The following is a 17320-nucleotide window of genomic DNA, read 5'->3' on the forward strand; positions in this document are numbered from 1 at the left end:
ACCAGCGCATTCACACAGGAGAGAAGCCGTATCACTGCTCAGAGTGTGGGAAGAGTTTCAGGCTTTCAAGGACTGTGAAGATACACAAGTGCACAAAAAACATTGGTGGAAGTGGCCAGTAGTGAATGTACCCTTAACACGTTCCGGGAGATAACAGGGAACTGTGTTTCCAGCCCTCATTTCAAATTGTTTTTTAGGGCAACCATCAATTCTTGTTTTATTCTGTTTCTAAAATATAAGCATAAAATGAAATATAATTTCCTGTGCTAAACACCAGGTCTAACCTACAGCTCATACACACAATGGAAAGGTGAGATAGTGCATTGTTTCCTTAAAATACAAATTATGTTTGTAATATATGTTCACAACAAGAAGCTCCACATTCACAACGTTGTTCAAATTTCAAATTTAGTATATCTAATGAAGTGTTTCAGATGCAATATTTGATGTTTTGAAAAAAAAATGTTCATTGTGCTTAAGGTTCTCTTTTGATTTTCTAAATTTTACATATTAGCTAGTTAATGCTTATTTCTATGAAGGTGCCATTTTCTCTTCCCTTGTAATGTTTTCTATATGTTGAGTATTCTTGTTGAGGACAGTGATGAAGGAGATATGACCCTGAAGACTGCAACAATGAAGTTGTTGCTGTGCTGGACAGAACTGAACAGCTTTGAAAAGAAGAAACAGGAGCATGAAAGACTGCAAGACATCAAGCCGCTGTACTGATCACCTCTCCCCAGTATGGTCTACGCAGGCCTGTCGTATGCATCATAAAGTCATATACAGAACAAACTACAGCTCAAAAAGTTCCCATTACTCTTTTCAGAGTCTTTAAGGACTGTTGATGTTCCTTGTGATGCCGGGAGAATGAATGTTCCTTCAGAAAGGTGCCGTGACATCAGATAAAGACTTGTTTATGCACATCTCCAGTCTATCCAGGTTATCATTTGGGGATGTTCAATGTTTATTGGTATATAGTAACTGATAATTTATCCATGCACCTGCGTGCAAGTTCTGTATATTTCCGTAACGCAATTAAAGCAGTTGTTTTCAGATTTATCTTGTCGTCATTAATACAGCATTAACTGAGCTAAACCTGCAGGGACTAAATGAAATGGGTGAACGAAGCTGAACAGTAAATAATTTGACAGTTTATATAATATAATATGCATTATCATGTGTTTAGCCAGAATGTAGTGTATCATGCCTTGTAAACTTACCAATTCTTAAAGGTGTTGTGTTTCACTTGTAGGTATGCATGAATCTAATTAGAGTGCTCGAGGTGGGGCTTGACTAAATATGGGTGGGATTTAAAATAACCTAAAGCAGCTTCAGGCCAGGTGGTGGCGCTAATTCTGTTACTCTAAATGTGTCCAACTGCACTAAAGTGGAGAAGCAGAAGATTGTATTGTTGTGCAGGCAGTGTTGTTGGACGAACAGAAACTAGGGCTGAACTGTTGAAGGTAGGAATCTGTCCGATGCTTTAACACTCACTATTCTTCATTCACTCTTGAGACAAACAGCTGGAAACACATCTGAAAATGAGATCTGATGGCTTTAAAATTAGATTAGACGCGCAGAAGCAGCTTCATTGAAACCAGAGCCGAGTAATGTGAGTTGCTGGGCCAGAAGATTTGGTTGATGTTTTGGGTTTGGCAGATATAGAACAGTTTCACTCTGCTTTATTTGGCAAGTTCATAAGATCATAATCTGATTTCTGCAGTTATCTGATTATTCAAATGGTCATGTGAACACCATACTCTGATCTAGAAATCCGATAAAGAGAGTTGGATTTTAGCTCAGTAATCAGATTTCTCAGTGAATGTAAACCCGTACTCCGATTTCTATTGGTTTTCTCAGTCCGCGCATGCGCGGGAACAGGCAGGTGATGTGAGACTCAGCAAAACATTGTTAGAGCGGCGCAGAAACACGAAATAAAGGATTTGAACATTCTTCATCTTCTAGATGATGTTTGTTCATATTTTGTTCAGATTTTTTTTTTTTAAGCTTAAATGCTTATACAACAATCAAACTCTGCCTCATGAAATTTGAAGGTTTAAGAAATTGTGACCACAGTTGAAAGGCTATGAATGATGGGGGGTCTATTATAGTGACTGTATATACATACATACGGAAATACCTGTGGAATCCAGGTATTTGCCTTGGCTTCAGTCAAAACTTTGCTTAATGCAATTTCAAAGTTTATAGGCAGGACGTTTTCTGATATTTTATATTCCTTTCTGGCTTTGTAAGCATCAACTGTCCATAGTTTCAGATCCTCACTCAGCTGTTTAGAAGAGCCCATGGCTGTGAAGTGTAATGACTCTAAAAGGTTTGAATCACATATTTGTGCTCTAAAATGGTCTACATGACTGGAATTAAGGCTGTATGATTCAAATGAGCTTTAAAATCTTAGCAAAAGGACATATAGCTAAAGTCATAATGGCCTTGTAAAGCAGATACCAGTAACATTCAATGGGAAAATGCACATAGAAAAAAATGTTGGGAATCAATCTGTCAACCACAGGACATGATGTTGGCGGTTCATAGAGAAGTCTAGCTTAGCCCCAGAGTTTCCAGTATCAGCATGACCACACAAATTCAGTGGTACATATGTCTATTTAAAGAGTTTGCATGGTTGGCTTTTCCACAATAGGTGTAAGTTTATTTTTATAGTTGATGTAAGTGGAGCATTCATGATTTGGAGCAGACTACGTTTTGCTGCATTTCACATTGAGTTTGGGTTGTCTTTTTTTTTCTTTTTCCAGACATGAATGATGCCCTGTTTCAAGTCTTGTTCTGCACTTTCCTGCCCAGCTTAAATGTGCTTTTGTAAACACGTCAGGAGATTTCACCAAGAGAAACATTAAGATTGTGAAACAAGTACATAAAAAATGGCATCCACAGTACATTCTGATACTCAGCAAACATCATCATCATCATCATCATCATCTGATATCCTCCACATGAATGCATCTCACAGACAAACAAAGAAATGCACCAAGGAAAGACCTCACTACTGCTCGGAGTGTGGACAGGCTTTTACTCTACGGAGTAATCTCAAAAGACACCAGCGCATTCACACAGGAGTTAAGCCGTATCACTGCTCAGACTGTGGGAAGAGTTTTCTTCATCAGAGTTATTTTACAACACACCAGCGTGTTCACACAGGAGAGAAGCCGTATCACTGCTCAGAGTGTGGAAAGAAATTTACTGAATTGAATCATCTTAAAAATCACCGGCGTATTCACACTGGAGAAAAGCCGTATCACTGCTCAGAGTGTGGAAAGAGTTTCACTGAAAAGAGTAAACTTAAAAGACACCAACGCATTCACACAGGAGTTAAATCGTATTACTGCTCTGAGTGTGGGAACGGTTTCACTGAATGGATTTCTCTCCAACAACACCTGCGCATTCACACAGGAGAGAAGCCGTATCACTGCTCAGAGTGTGGGAAGAGTTTCACTCGACAGCGTTATCTCCAAGATCACCAGAGTATTCACACAGGAGAGAAGCCGTATCACTGCTCAGAGTGTGGGAAGAGTTTCCGTCAACGGCGTTATCTCCAAGATCACCAGCGCGTTCACACAGGAGAGAAGCCGTTTTACTGCTCAGAGTGTGGAAAGACTTTCAGTTATTCAAAGACTGTGAAGACACACAAATGTATCAAAAGCAGTGGTGAAAATGGGCAGCACTGAGTGTTACCTTAACACATTCTGGCAGTATACGTCTACAGGGAATGGTGCTTCCAGCCCTAATTTCAGATTGCTTTTAGGGGAAACCACCTATTTTAATTTTATGCTGTTTCTAAAATATAAGCATATAATAAAATATAATCTTAAAAGTCAAGAAAACTGTTCATACACCCACTCTGGAACTCCAGACGCTTCACATTTAATAAGGTTCATTTTCAAATTTAGTATATTTAAGCTAATAAATGTTTTAGATTGAAGCTTGATGCTTTGAAAAATAAGGTCCCTGGACAAAAAATCTGTTACCTTCCAGGTTTTAATTTTTACCCGATTTTTCTCCCCAATTTACTCGTCTCCAATTCCACCCGCTAGTTAGGACTCCCCCAATCACACGATGCTATCAACGCTAGGAGGGTGAAGGCTAACACAGGCTTCCTCCACACACACACGGGATGCGTAGATTGAGAAGAGGTGGTATAGTGCAGGGAATGTCTTGTTTGATGTGTGGAAGATGGGTCGCAAAGCAGATGCTAATGATTGGCAAAAAGGACTGATTGCATTTACACGTGCCAAAGGCCATAGTATGAAGGAAATTAATTTGCAGGTGTATCAAAGTGTATGGTCATACGGGTCTGTCAGCAGTGGCAAAAATTCTAGTCTTCAGGAAATTCTTGTCAGATTTGTGGCTGAAAAATGGAACATGACAGATAGGGAAAGCCGGCGGATTTCACAGCTTGTGAATAAAATTCGCTTCGCTTCCAGGCAAGAATTGCTTATAGAAGTCAATGCAGGTCCTTCACAACCAATTTCTGAAAGAACGCTCCACAGCACAGGGAACTGCATACCATGAACATATGGAGCAGAGTGGCATGCAAGTGTTGCCTGGTTACAGTTGGTGAAGAGACACAAAAACTGGACTGTTCACAACTGGAAACCTGTTATCTGGTCAGATTAATCATGTTTCTGCCTGCATATGAAGGATGCTAAGCATGTTATTCATCATAGACTTCAGGAAGCCTTCAATGAAGACTGTGTGTAAGGTGTGGTTCAAGCTGGAGGATGCTCGGTGATGTTCTGGGGGTGTTGTAATTATGCGAAAATGAGTCCTTTGGTTGAGGTGAGCTGCTGAAAAACCAGGTTTTGCCTTTTGCTCATCGCCTTAGAGAAAAACATAACATATCCCTGTATTCCAAGATGAAAATTTACATGTTCACAGGGCTGCAAATGTGACTGATTGGCATGATGAACATTCAGGAGTATTCACACATCTGGACTGGCCTGCAAAATCCCCAGATTTGAATCCATTTGAAAATCTGTGGAACTACCTTGAATGAGTAATATGCCAGGAAAGGCATCCACGAAATCTGGCCTAACTGCGCAATTCTTTGATGCGAGAGTGGTTGAACATTGAAGTCATGCTTACATCCAGAAACTTTTCCAGTCCATGCCAGATTAAATCACAGCTGTAATTTGTGCTTGTGGAGATATGACATGCAATTAGATACGTTTCAGTCACAGGTGAATAATTTGTTGGCCGGTGAACTTTTCAGTTTTTGATTCTGTAGTTGATTCGGTAGTTTGATTTTGTAGTTGACATATTAACTAGTTAATGCTTGTTGCTAAGTATGCTAAGTATTTTTGTTGAGGACTATGATTTATACACAACACAAAAAACACTCAGCTTTTCAGCCCAAAAAGTAAGACAAGACACTCACTGGGACTTTTTAGTCCTTTCTTTCCTTTTTCTTTCTAGCTCTGCTTAGCTCAGTTCAGTTCGGCTCGGCTCTCATGCCTTCACAGGTCTCCTTCTCTCTCTGGGTTCTATCACCTATGAAGGGATGAGATGACTATAAGTAGGCTGGCAGAAACAAGGCACAGGTGAACATCAGCAGCTACTTAGCCTGCTGGTTCAACCAGACCGGCTTCTCTGTCCTGCATTCGGCGTTCGGCCACACCACCTTCTCCACAGATTTGTAATGATAAATCGATATGTGTATGCAATTCTCTGCAAATTTATTACATTTACATTTCATTTGCATTAAAATATAATGACTTTGACTAAGGCCCAATCCCATTTCACCTCTTGCACCCATCACTTAGCCTTCCATCATAGGGACCATATGGCCCTCCAAACCGTGCAGGAGACCAAAGAAACCAACAAATGTGAAAGTTTTCTCTGGTAAAAATGAAATGATGGTAACCGCTGTATCATCTTAGTTTAATGTTGTTTCAATGCATCATCATCATTTTTTTCATAACAAGCATGAAAATTCGCAATTTTTTTGTTTGAGGGTTGTCCCATTTCATACAGAAGGATTTCAACCACTACCTTGCAACTCAGTTTCAAGTGGCAAGGTGATGCTAAAAAATAAAAATTAGGCATAAAAATAAAAAATGGAATTGGGCCTAAGTTTGTGTTAGGGGGAGAAGACACTTGCAGGTGCTCTCACCCGACATAGTCTCTTTCTCCTGCTAAATTCCTTTGTTTAATAAAGCATTTGCGTTTGTACGAATGTGTTAACTTGAATTTATTTTTTACCATTTATCTATTTTGATTATTTCAATAATATTTCTTTTACATGTTCCTGTAGTCCTGATTTTTTTCTACTAAATTTTTTAATGTATTCTTCTTTTGAAATTCATTGTGTTGTCTTCTCTTTAGTGTTGCATCACACAATCTATAAATGGGCATTTCTCATGTATTTCAAATTTTTTATTAATGTCATGCTGGACTAATTTACGTAACACTATAAAAGCTTTAACCCTCTTTAGCTACTGAGATCCAACAAGACAAGGGCCCAATATTTTCAATGTATATAAGGTCCCCCCCAAATACTTCTTTTTACACTAGACAACACTGACACTGCTGATTGACTGTTGATCGATCACGCTGTACCCATACATGACTCTCTATATGTGTAAATAAATTAGTCAACACTGAATCTCCAGTCTCCTGACTTTTCCTGCCGAATTTCTATTCCTATTGTTCTTCTGTGTACTTATATATTCACTCATTGTAAATTCTGATATTATTTCTCTATTTTTACCTAATCTTTATAACAGAATGCTTTTAGGGTTTAGGAGATTCTGGCACTGCTCTCAGATAGATGGAGTAACTGTTCATTTCAGTTCAGATGCTCCAGCCTTCTAAAGCCTGCCACTTTCTCAGGGAGGTGGAAAAAGCTGTAAAAGAAGCTATGGTGGCTGAGAAGACCCAACAAATTGCAAACGCAGAAAACACTTTCATCAAAATGGGAACATGAACACTTCTTTTCACAAACATGCTACAAATATAATAAACACAAGCAACTTCAGAAATGTTGATAAGGCAGTTACAACACAACCAAGATGTTTCTAGAGGACACCCAAACAAGACAGAGCCATTTACACTTTTAAATTATATGTAGCATAAATATTCACCAGTCAGAGTAAGTTAACTTAATTTGAGCAGATTACTACTGTCACTGTATCGTAATGGGGATTCGCTATGGAGTATAACTGTAAAAGTTTAAACTAATAATACCAGATTACTACCACGGCCCAACTATAACATGTCAGAGAGCAAACTAGCCAGCCAGAACCTTGGGATGTAAATGTCCATGGTCTTATCTACTTCTGCCAGTCGCTGCGTACCAGTTGTGTACTACACACTAACACTATACAGTATATATCATTAACAACATGAGTTTGGCAGGATAGTACTCAAAATATTAACATTTCTAGAGTTTTGCATGTTTTCACCATGTCTGCGTGGGTTTCTTCATACAGTCCAAAGACATGCAGTCAGACAAACCGTAGATGCCAAATTGCCCCTAGGGTGTGTGTGTAAATGCATATGTCTGTGTGTCTGCCCTGTGATGGGCTGGCCGACAGCCACTACACAACCTACAACGAGCAGTTTAACCACCACCTATCCTAAGCCAGAAGTAGTGTGGAGAGAGCATTTGGAGTATTAAAAGCAAGGTGGTGCTCCATTTTCTGGTATACAGTCAGAAGGGGCTGATGATGACCATTTGGTTGAACCTCCAGAGCAGGGACCTGAAGCAGAGTGTAGAGCTGAGAAGAGGGATAGAACGGCTCGATTGTTTTATTCATTTCTTCTACTAGGCAACTCATACTTCAGAGTATGAAGACAAATACAAAACAAGCAGCAGTCTAATTAATAACACCACATTTACCATAATACTTTTATTTTGTAAAAGTTTCGCTATTGTTCTTAATATTACTCTATTTTAAATATGTAGATGAAATGTTTGTTATCTTGCGTTAGCTATATTTTTTTTTTGTGGGCAGTACTTTGAAAGCTGAGATTCTAATTAATACAACTTTTTCTAAAAAAAGTTGGGATGCTGTGCAAAATGTAAATAAAAAAAACAAAATGCAATGATGTGCAAATCATTCAAACCCTATATTTAATTGAAAATACTACAAAAGACAACATATCAAATGTTGAAACATAGAAATGTTATTATTTTTTAATGTATGCCCATTTTGAATTTGATAGCAGCAACATATTCCAAAAAAGTTGGGACAAGAGCAACAAAAGGCAGGTAAAGTTGTGTAATTTCAAAAAAAGCACCTGGTGGTTGATTGCTAACAGGTCAATAACATGATTGATAAAAGAACATCTCAGAGAGGCTGAGTCTTTCAGAAGTAAAGATGAGGAGGGGTTCACCAATCTGTGAAAAACTGCACAATCAAATAGTGCAACATCATCATCATCATCATCGTTAACCACTTAGTCCAGATAGGGTCACGGTAGCAGTTGGGAGAGCAGAGAATCCCAGGTGACCCTGTCCCCCGCAACTTCCTCCAGTTCATTCCCGGGGACCCGAAGCCGCTCCCAGGCCAACTTAGAGATATAATCCCTCCAGCGGGTCCTAGGACGACCCCGGGGTCTTATTCCGGTAGGCCGTGCCTGGTACACCCCCACCGGGAGGCGTCCAGGGGACATCCGGATCAGATACCCGAACCACCTCAGCTGGCTCCTCTCAATGCGGAGGAGTAGCGGCTCTACTCCGAGCTCCTCCCGGATGGCCGAGCTCCTCATCCTATCAAATAGAGTGTAGCCCGCCACCCTGCGAAGAAAGCTCATTTCTGCCGCTTGTATTCGCGATCTCATTCTTTCGGTCATTACCCACAGCTCATGACCATAGGTGAGGGTCGGGATGTAGACCGATCGGTAAACCACTACAGTCCGGTACAGCGACCGCATTACAGCTGCCGCTTGTCCCAGCCTGCGGGCGATCTCACGATCCTTCTTCCCATCACTCGTGAACAAGACCCCGAGATACTTAAACTCCTCCACCTGGGGCAAGTCCTTTCCCCCTACCTGGAGTGGGCATACCATCCTTTTCCGAGCTAAGACCATGGACTCAGACTTGGAGGTGCTGATCCGCATACCAACCGCTTCACACTCAGCTGCAAACCGCTCCAGTGTGCGCTGGAGGCATCCATGTGATCCAGCCAAAAGAACAACATCATCTGCAAATAGCAGAGACGCCACCCTCCGGCCTCCACACATAATGCCCTCCTGACCCCGGCTGCGCCTTGACACCCTGTCCATGAATATCACAAACAGGAGTGGAGACAGGGCACAACCCTGGCAGGGTCCAACGCTAACACTGAAAGAGTCCGACTTAATGCCGAGTATACGAACACAGCTCTCACTCCGGGCGTACAGAGATTGAATGGCCCGGAGTAGTAACCCCGGCACCCCATACTCCCGGAGGACCTCCCACAAGATATCTCGGGGAACACGGTCGTAAGCCTTCTCCAAATCCACAAAACACATGTAGACTGGGTTGGCAAACTCCCATGCCCCCTTAACAATCCTTGAGAGGGTGAAAAGCTGGTCCATTGTTCCACGGCCAGGACGGAATCCGCATTGTTCCTACTCAATCTGAGGTTCAACTATCGGTCGAAGTCTCCTTTCCAGCACCTTGGCATAGACTTTCCCAGGGAGGCTGAGCAGTGTGATACCCCGATAGATGGCACACACCCTCCGGTCCCCTTTCTTGAAAATAGGGACCACCATCCCGGTCTGCCAGTCCAAGGGTACTGTTCCCGAGGTCCATGCACTATTGCAGAGGCGTGTCAGCCACGACAGCCCCACAATATCCAGAGCCTTAAGCATCTCCGGACGAATCTCATCCACCACCGGTGCCTTGCCACTGAAGAGCTTGCCAACTACCTCAGTGACCTCCACCAGGGAAATGGAGCTTGACACGCCAGAGGCCTCTGGCCCTGACTCCCGTGAGGGAGGCATGTCACCCGGATTAAGGAGTTCCTCAAAGTGCTCTTTCCACCGACCGACAATATCCTCATTTGAAGTCAGAGTTTCTCCACCCCTGCTGAATATAGCCTGGGCGCAGCCACCCCGACCACTCCTGAGTCGCCGGACAGTTGTCCAGAACCTCCTCGAGGCCAACCGAAAGTCTTTTTCTATGGCCTCACCAAACTCCTCCCACGCCCTGGATTTTGCTTCTGCCACCATTGCAGCTGCCACCTTTTTTGCCTGTCGGTACCTATCTGCTGAATCGGGAGTCCTTCGGGCCATCCAGTCCCTAAAGGCCTCTTTCTTCAGCTTGACGGCCTCCCTCACCACCGGTGTCCACCAGGGGGTTCTTGGGTTACCACCATGACAGGCACCAACAAGCTTTTGGCCACAGCTACGCCTGGCAGCTTCCACAATGGAGGTTTTGAACCGGGTCCATTCAGACTCTATGTCCCCTACCTCCTCCAGGACATGAGAAAAACTCTTCCGGAGGTGGGAGTTAAAATCATTCCGGGTAAGTGGGTAAGTGGAAAAGTGTCCTGTGGTCTGACGAATCAACATTTGCATTTTTTCTTGGAAATTATGGACACTGTGTCCTCTGGGCTAAAGACAGTTTTATCAGTGCACAGTTCAAAAGCCAGTTTTCTTGATGGTTTAGGGGTACATTAGTGTGCATGGCATGGGTGATGTACTCATTTGTGAAGGTGTCATTAATGCTGAGCAATATATACATGTTTTAGCAACATATGCTGCCACCCAGACGACATCTTTTTCAGGGGAGGCCTTGATTATTTCAGTAAGACAATGTCAAACCTTATTCTGCATATATTACAATAACATTGCTCTGTATTAGAAGTGTCCGGGTGCTAAACTCGCCTTCCAGGCGTGTCACCGACTTTGGTGCCTTATGAAATGAAAAATATGATAATATTAATAATATTACTAAAATACATCTCAAAACATACAAAACTCTTGCTAGTCGATCACAAATATGCCTACCATGTACATTTCTGAAGACCATTATCAATATCATCATTATCTTCTTAGACTGATTGATCCAGATAAGGTTGCAGTAGGGAAAGCAGAGAATCCCAGACGACTCCGTCCCTCGCAACTTCCTCCAGGTCATTCAGGTATAATCCATCCAGCAGGTCCTAGGACAACCAGGTGGAAAAGTGCATTCACCCAGCAAAAGAATTACATTTTTGTTTAGACCACAGCACTTGATTCCAAAATGCCTCTGGCTGATCTGAGAGTTGTTGACATTTTTGATGAGATCACAGTCAAGGTTACCATCTGATAATCTTTCCATGTACATGATGTTTGTGTGACTGCACAGTAAACCAGTGCATTACTGTGCCCATGACAGACAAATCTTCCCACAGGTGATTGGCAGTGCAGTGGAGGTTTTGCTTTGCATGCCTGGCAAGTCTACAAGCATTTTTTCAGAGCTATTTCATCATCTTCCAGATCTTGACTTCAATGTGTGTCCTTAATGTTCATTTCTTAATCCCATTTTGGACAGTCAAAGTTTATAAGCAGGAAATATTCAGATATTTTCTGTAATTCTTTTGCTTTGTGTCAATTATCTATAGTTTCAGATCCTCAGTTAGCTGTTGAGGTGAGCCCATCGCTATGAAGTGTAAACACCCTAAGAGGTTTGAAGGATCACATAATTTATTATGCCCTGAAATTGTCTCTATGTGAATTGGATTAAGATTTCATGAATCAAACAAGCTCTGAGGCATTAACAAAAAAAACAAACAAACAAAAAAAACATATGTAACAAAATACAATGACCTTGTAAAGCAGACAATCGGATAGCATTCAGTAGAACAAGTACATATTATAAAACAAATCAAGTTTGGAATCCTTTTTGTTTACTATAGAAGACGTTGGTGGTGGTTTTTGTACATCTAAAGTTCTTAACAAGTTAATGTTTTTCATGAAATGTCTCACTTTCAACATCTGATGTGTGTCCTATTGGAAATAAAATATGGGTCTATGAGATTTGCAAATCATTATATTCTGTTTCTATTCATATTTATTTACATTTTACATAGCGCCCAACTTTTAAATTGGGTTGTATAATCCAATAATTGTTTTTGCCACAGAGAAATCTAGCTTAGCCCCAGTTTCCAATATCTACTTCAGTGGTCTACGTGTTTATTTGAAGAGTTTGAGTAATTAAGTGATTAGCTTTCCAAATCACATGATAATCTGTTCTTTCATTACAGTTTCTGCCAGTTGATGTAAGTGGAGCATTCATGACTTGGATCAGACTGCTGCGTTACACTGCACAATGATCTTAGATTTTCTTTTTTCTTCTTTCAGAAATAAATTATGTCCTGTTTCAAGTTTGCACGGGCACTTACGCATCCAGCTTAAACGTGCTTCTGAAAACACATCAGGACATTTCACCGAGAGGAATGTCGGGCTGCTGAAACAGGTTAAATATAAGAATATGACATCCAGAAGACGTTCCAGTACTCAGCAAATATCATTGTGATTTCACAGAAAAACACAGAAACGCAGCAAAGACAAAATCACTGTTGTTTGCAGTGTGGAAAGAGTTTTACTGTGCAGAGCACTCTCAAAACACACCAGCTTATTCACACAGGAGAGAAGCCGTATCACTGCTCACAGTGTGGAAGAAGTTTTAATCGTCAGAGTCGTCTCAAAACACATCAGTGTATTCACACAGTAGAGAAGCCATATTAGTGTTCAGAGTGTGGGATGAGTTTTACTGTACAGAGTAATCTCCAAGCTCATCAGCGCATTCACACAGGAGAGAAACCGTATCACTGCTCAGAGTGTGGAAAGTGATTTACTCAACCAAATAGTCTCCAAAAACACCAGCGCATTCACACAGGAGAGAAGCCGTATTGTGTGTATTCCTAAAAACGTATGTCACTTTTTTTCCTTTTATCTTCCTACTATTCCCCACCCTGTTGTAAAATGAAATATAAAATGCAATAAAAAATGTGACCATTAAAAATGTTTGTTTTTTTAATTTTCATATCATTAAGCTATTATAGTGTATATGATGCAATAATGGATGTTTTGACATATTTTACATTGTGCTTGGCTCAAGTCCCTCTTTCGAGCAACTCAGATAGGCTCAGTCCATTAGGGGAGGGGAGTCAGCCTGTTGGCTAAAAGTTCCAGGTAGGGGAATTTTTGTAGCATCTGCTTAGCTGTCTGTGCTGTCCTTTCTGCAGCCCCATTACTTTGAGAAAATAAAGGTTGTGTATGTGAAGCCCTAGTAAGTTGTAAACTATCTAAATGTGTCAGAGGAGAATTGGGGCCCACTGTCTGTAATGACCTGGAGAGGTACACCATTCTAATCAAACCAAGGTTTCATATGCTGCACCACTGCATTGGACGTGGTAAAACTAAACAAGTAGTCAAAGACAGCCATACAACAAACTAAAACATACATTTAACTAAAAAAGGTCAGCCCCATGAACTTTCTGGTGTTGCTGTTGGAAGAAAAGGTTCTGGGGCTTGTCTCCTGAATCTGTTGCATGTGCCACATTGTTCTACATTTGGTTGCAGTTTTGATGAAACTACACAGAGCATTTTGCTCTCTCTTTGGATTTCGTTATGCCTTGGTCATCATGTAGTTTCTCTAGTTTGTCTGTCTGTATCGAAGCTGGAATGACAAGTCTTGTGCCTTTTAGCAACAATCCATGTGCCACCACAAAATTCCCAGAGGAAGCCCAACAGGGGTTCACTATCCTGTTTAGCCACACGTTGCCAGCCATACTCACAATACTGTCTCACCTGAGAGAGGAATTCATCATCTTCCTGTTCTTGTTGCAGTTGCTGAAGGCGTTTTTCAGTTATGGGGAGTGAAGAGAGAATAGCATGTACATATCTTTCAGTTTCACTCAAGTTGTACGTGAAGCTGTTTTGTAAGACAAGCGCTCTGGACAGTAGTGCTGTCCAGAGTGGCCAAGCTCTTTTCCGGGAACATGCTTATTGCTGTATTTAAAATATCTCAGTCTCAAGTTCATTCAAGTTTTTTAAATCCAACTAAACTCTTGTGATCTGTGTCCACAAGGAAATTGAGCCCAAGAAGGAAGTCTCTAAAACATTCACAAGTCCATGTTATCGCAAGAGCACTCTGTGTCCAACAGTGCTCTGTATATGGGAGCAATAGGGCGCCAGTCTCCTTCATTCTTTTTCTGAAGCAAGACTGCTCCAACACCATTAGTTCAAGCATTACCTGAAACTTTAGTGGCTGCTGCAAGGTCATAAGGGCTAGTCCTGGAGGAGTTGTGAGCGTGCTCTTGATGTTATTAAATGCCTGGCTCTTTTGTATTAGCCTTCAACAGCTAACTCTATTCACTTTAATCTTCAAGTAAGGTCTTTTGCTTCTTTATTGTCTCCATGCTATATAACCTAATAGATGCAGATTTCTTTTTTTGTTGTCCCGTAATGTCTTATTTTTCAGAATCTGTCATAGTGAGTGCACACATGAACATACTAACAGACCAGACACAGCTGATAAGAAATATTAAAAAGACAAACAATAATGAGATTTTTTGTTTTTGAATATGTTGAAAGTGATTTTTTACTATTGTAAATTGTTCCCAACAGGTGCTTTTCCAGGCACTTTTAAAACTGCCTTGGTGAACCCTCTGCTAACAACAGAGTAGCACGGATCCATCCATACTAAATCATTTTAGACCAACTTTAAACTTTACATTTTTAAGTAAAGTTCTAGAAAAAGTTGTTTTCAAACATTTAAATGCATATCTAATATCAAACAAGTTACATGAGAAGTTTCAGTCAGGTTTTCATTCTAACCATAGTACTGAGACAGCATTGGTTCACGTTGTGAACGACCTCAGGCTTAGCACTGGTGCCCAAAACCTTCTATTTTGGTTTTATTGGACTCAGCCCTCTCAGGAACCTGATTGAATCTTCTCATACAACTTGATTGGTATTAGATACACATTTGATTGCTTGAAAACAAAATTTCTATGACTTTAAAAAGGAAGACTTCAGTTTGGTCTAAAATCAGTTAGTACGGAAGGATCCATGCTATTCTTTTTTTCCCCAGAGGCTTCACCAAGGCAATTTTAAAAGTGTCTAGAAAACCACTTGTTGACAGAGTTTACAATAATTAAAACATCACTTTGAACACAATCAAAAACCCTCTTAAGGAAAGAAGTAGGAACAGAGTCAAGATCACATGCGGATGAATTTAATTTGTTAACAGTTGTAAGCTTCTGATAATTGATACCAGAGAAAGATGTCATTACTGATGTAGGTGAACTAACAGGAAGGTTTTAGGAGTTTGTTTCAGCTGGTTGAGCTCTGATCTGTCTTATCACGTCTATTTTATTTTGAAAATGATCTGCAAACTCTTTGCAAATTTAAGAAGAAAAATCACCACCACACTAGCAGAAAAATTCAGGTTAATTAGTCGGTTTATGGTGGAAAAAAAAGCACTATGGTATTATGTGTATGTTCATTAATTACTCTAGAGAGGTATGACTCTCTGGATATTTTCATAGCATTAGAAGCATAGTTGTAGGTGTAGTTGTAGGTGCTTTTTGAGAATATTATAATGTACCGCAGCTTTGTTTTCCTCCTTAAGCGCTCTGATTTACAACAGTTTCTTTTGCGCTGGCATATTTCTGCATTCATTCACAGATTTTTATGAGTACGAGATTTTTTTCTTCCATTAGACAGGAGCGAGAGTGTCAAGAGTTTCACGTAATCTAGCATTTAGATCAGAAACCAGATCATTACAGGAGGGAGTCAGAACTGCAATAGATGATCTATTATGTGTGTGTATATATATATATATATGTATATATATATATATATATATATATATATATATATATATATATGATCTATGTATAACTTCTGATTCAATATCACTTTCTAAAGTAACTTTGACACTTTCTCCTTTAATTTTTAATTGATTTGAAAGATTATACAGAAATCATTGGATATGAAAACGTCAGAGGTGAGGGACATGTTTGCAATTAAACCTTTAGTGATTACCACATACAGGCTGTGACCTAGCATGTGTAGCAAATGTCTCTAGACGTCTAATGAATTTTATTTTGTTACTGTCTGATTGATTTTCACTATGTAAGTTAAAATCCCCAGAGATAAGAACTTTATCATACTTGAATACATAGTGACTATTAATTCTTCAATTTCTACCAAGACATTAATTATTTTGCTTGGGAGGGATAAATATTACAATAGGCTGGAGCCTATCCCAGCAGTCATTGGGCGGAAGGCAGGAAACATCCTAGACATGCTGCGAGTCCATCGCAGGGCCCTAACAATTGTTTTTCTTTCTTTCTTTCTTTCATTTGTTTTGTTTCTTTTTATTTTATTTTCCCTTTTAGGTGTCTAGGAAAAGGTAAGAAAAGAAAAGAACCTAAGAAAAGGTTTTTTTCTTATGTTTACACCGTGATCTTTTACTCGGTGGAGACAAAGGATCAAACACCCAGAACTTGAGAGAAAGAGAATTATACCAAATACCAGCTTGGTCGAGAGCACTTGAGCCTGGTTCAGTTCTCTTTCTCCCTCTGGTGGTTGGTGGTGGCCTAGCAGGACGCTGGGACGTTACACCTGTTTAGTCAGAAATATGTTGCTTCTGTCACTCAGCGAGGCATCATACCCCTTCCCTATGCATTTTATTGGGTTTTCCTCAATTTATGATATAACCACCTCTTGCATTTAGAGCTGAAATTTTCTGGTCACTTTCCCATTTCTGATCGTCATGGTTCTTGGCATACTTGGTTTGAACTTCATTATTGAGTTGATTATTATTATTATATATCTTGAATTAATAATTGATAATTATATAACAACCTGTTTATAATAACTCCTTGTCAGAGATCAGTATCTGTTTCAGCATTTTATCAAAATTTGATCACTGTTTTGCAAATGAAAGGAATTCTGGATATTTTACTACAACATTGCTTTCAGTACTCATTATTTTTGTCAGTCATTTTACATTCGTCTATAATTGTGGACATACCTAACACATCTTCATTTTTTACAGTGTCCAGCAAATGATTCCAAATGTATAAAGTTATACAGTACTAGAGCCATATTAGAATGCTTTTGTGGACGTGTCTGCTTTTATATTAACGAAAAACATTGATTATAAACTTTTGAATAGTAACGTGTTTAAGGAGGGGATTTGCTTGCTTCAGGGTTTTGCACTTGAAATGCTTCTTTTCTCCACCTCCCTGAGAAGGCAAAATGCTTTAGGAGGCTGGAGCATCTGTACTGATTACTCCAGTGAGCTGAGAGCAGGGCCAGAATCTCCTAAATCCTAAAAGCTTTCATATTTAGGTAGAAATTA

The 17320-nt window shown here is 40.1% G+C and overlaps 1 protein-coding gene across 1 annotated transcript in view; it reads left to right on the forward strand.

The window, feature by feature from the left end:
* The first annotated feature begins 1377 nt into the window (after positions 1–1377).
* The window catches only part of LOC118803449 (zinc finger protein 850-like), a 58340-nt gene continuing 42397 nt past the window's right edge, over positions 1378–17320 (forward strand). Inside the window, exons 1-2 of the mRNA XM_036563932.1 lie at positions 1378–1463; positions 2769–3341. Coding sequence (XP_036419825.1) covers positions 2895–3341 — 447 coding nt within the window. The 5' untranslated portion in view covers positions 1378–1463; positions 2769–2894. The remainder of the gene's footprint in view (positions 1464–2768; positions 3342–17320) is intronic.

The sequence above is a fragment of the Colossoma macropomum genome, unplaced genomic scaffold (genome assembly GCF_904425465.1).
Source record: "Colossoma macropomum unplaced genomic scaffold, Colossoma_macropomum, whole genome shotgun sequence".
NCBI lineage: Eukaryota > Metazoa > Chordata > Actinopteri > Characiformes > Serrasalmidae > Colossoma > Colossoma macropomum.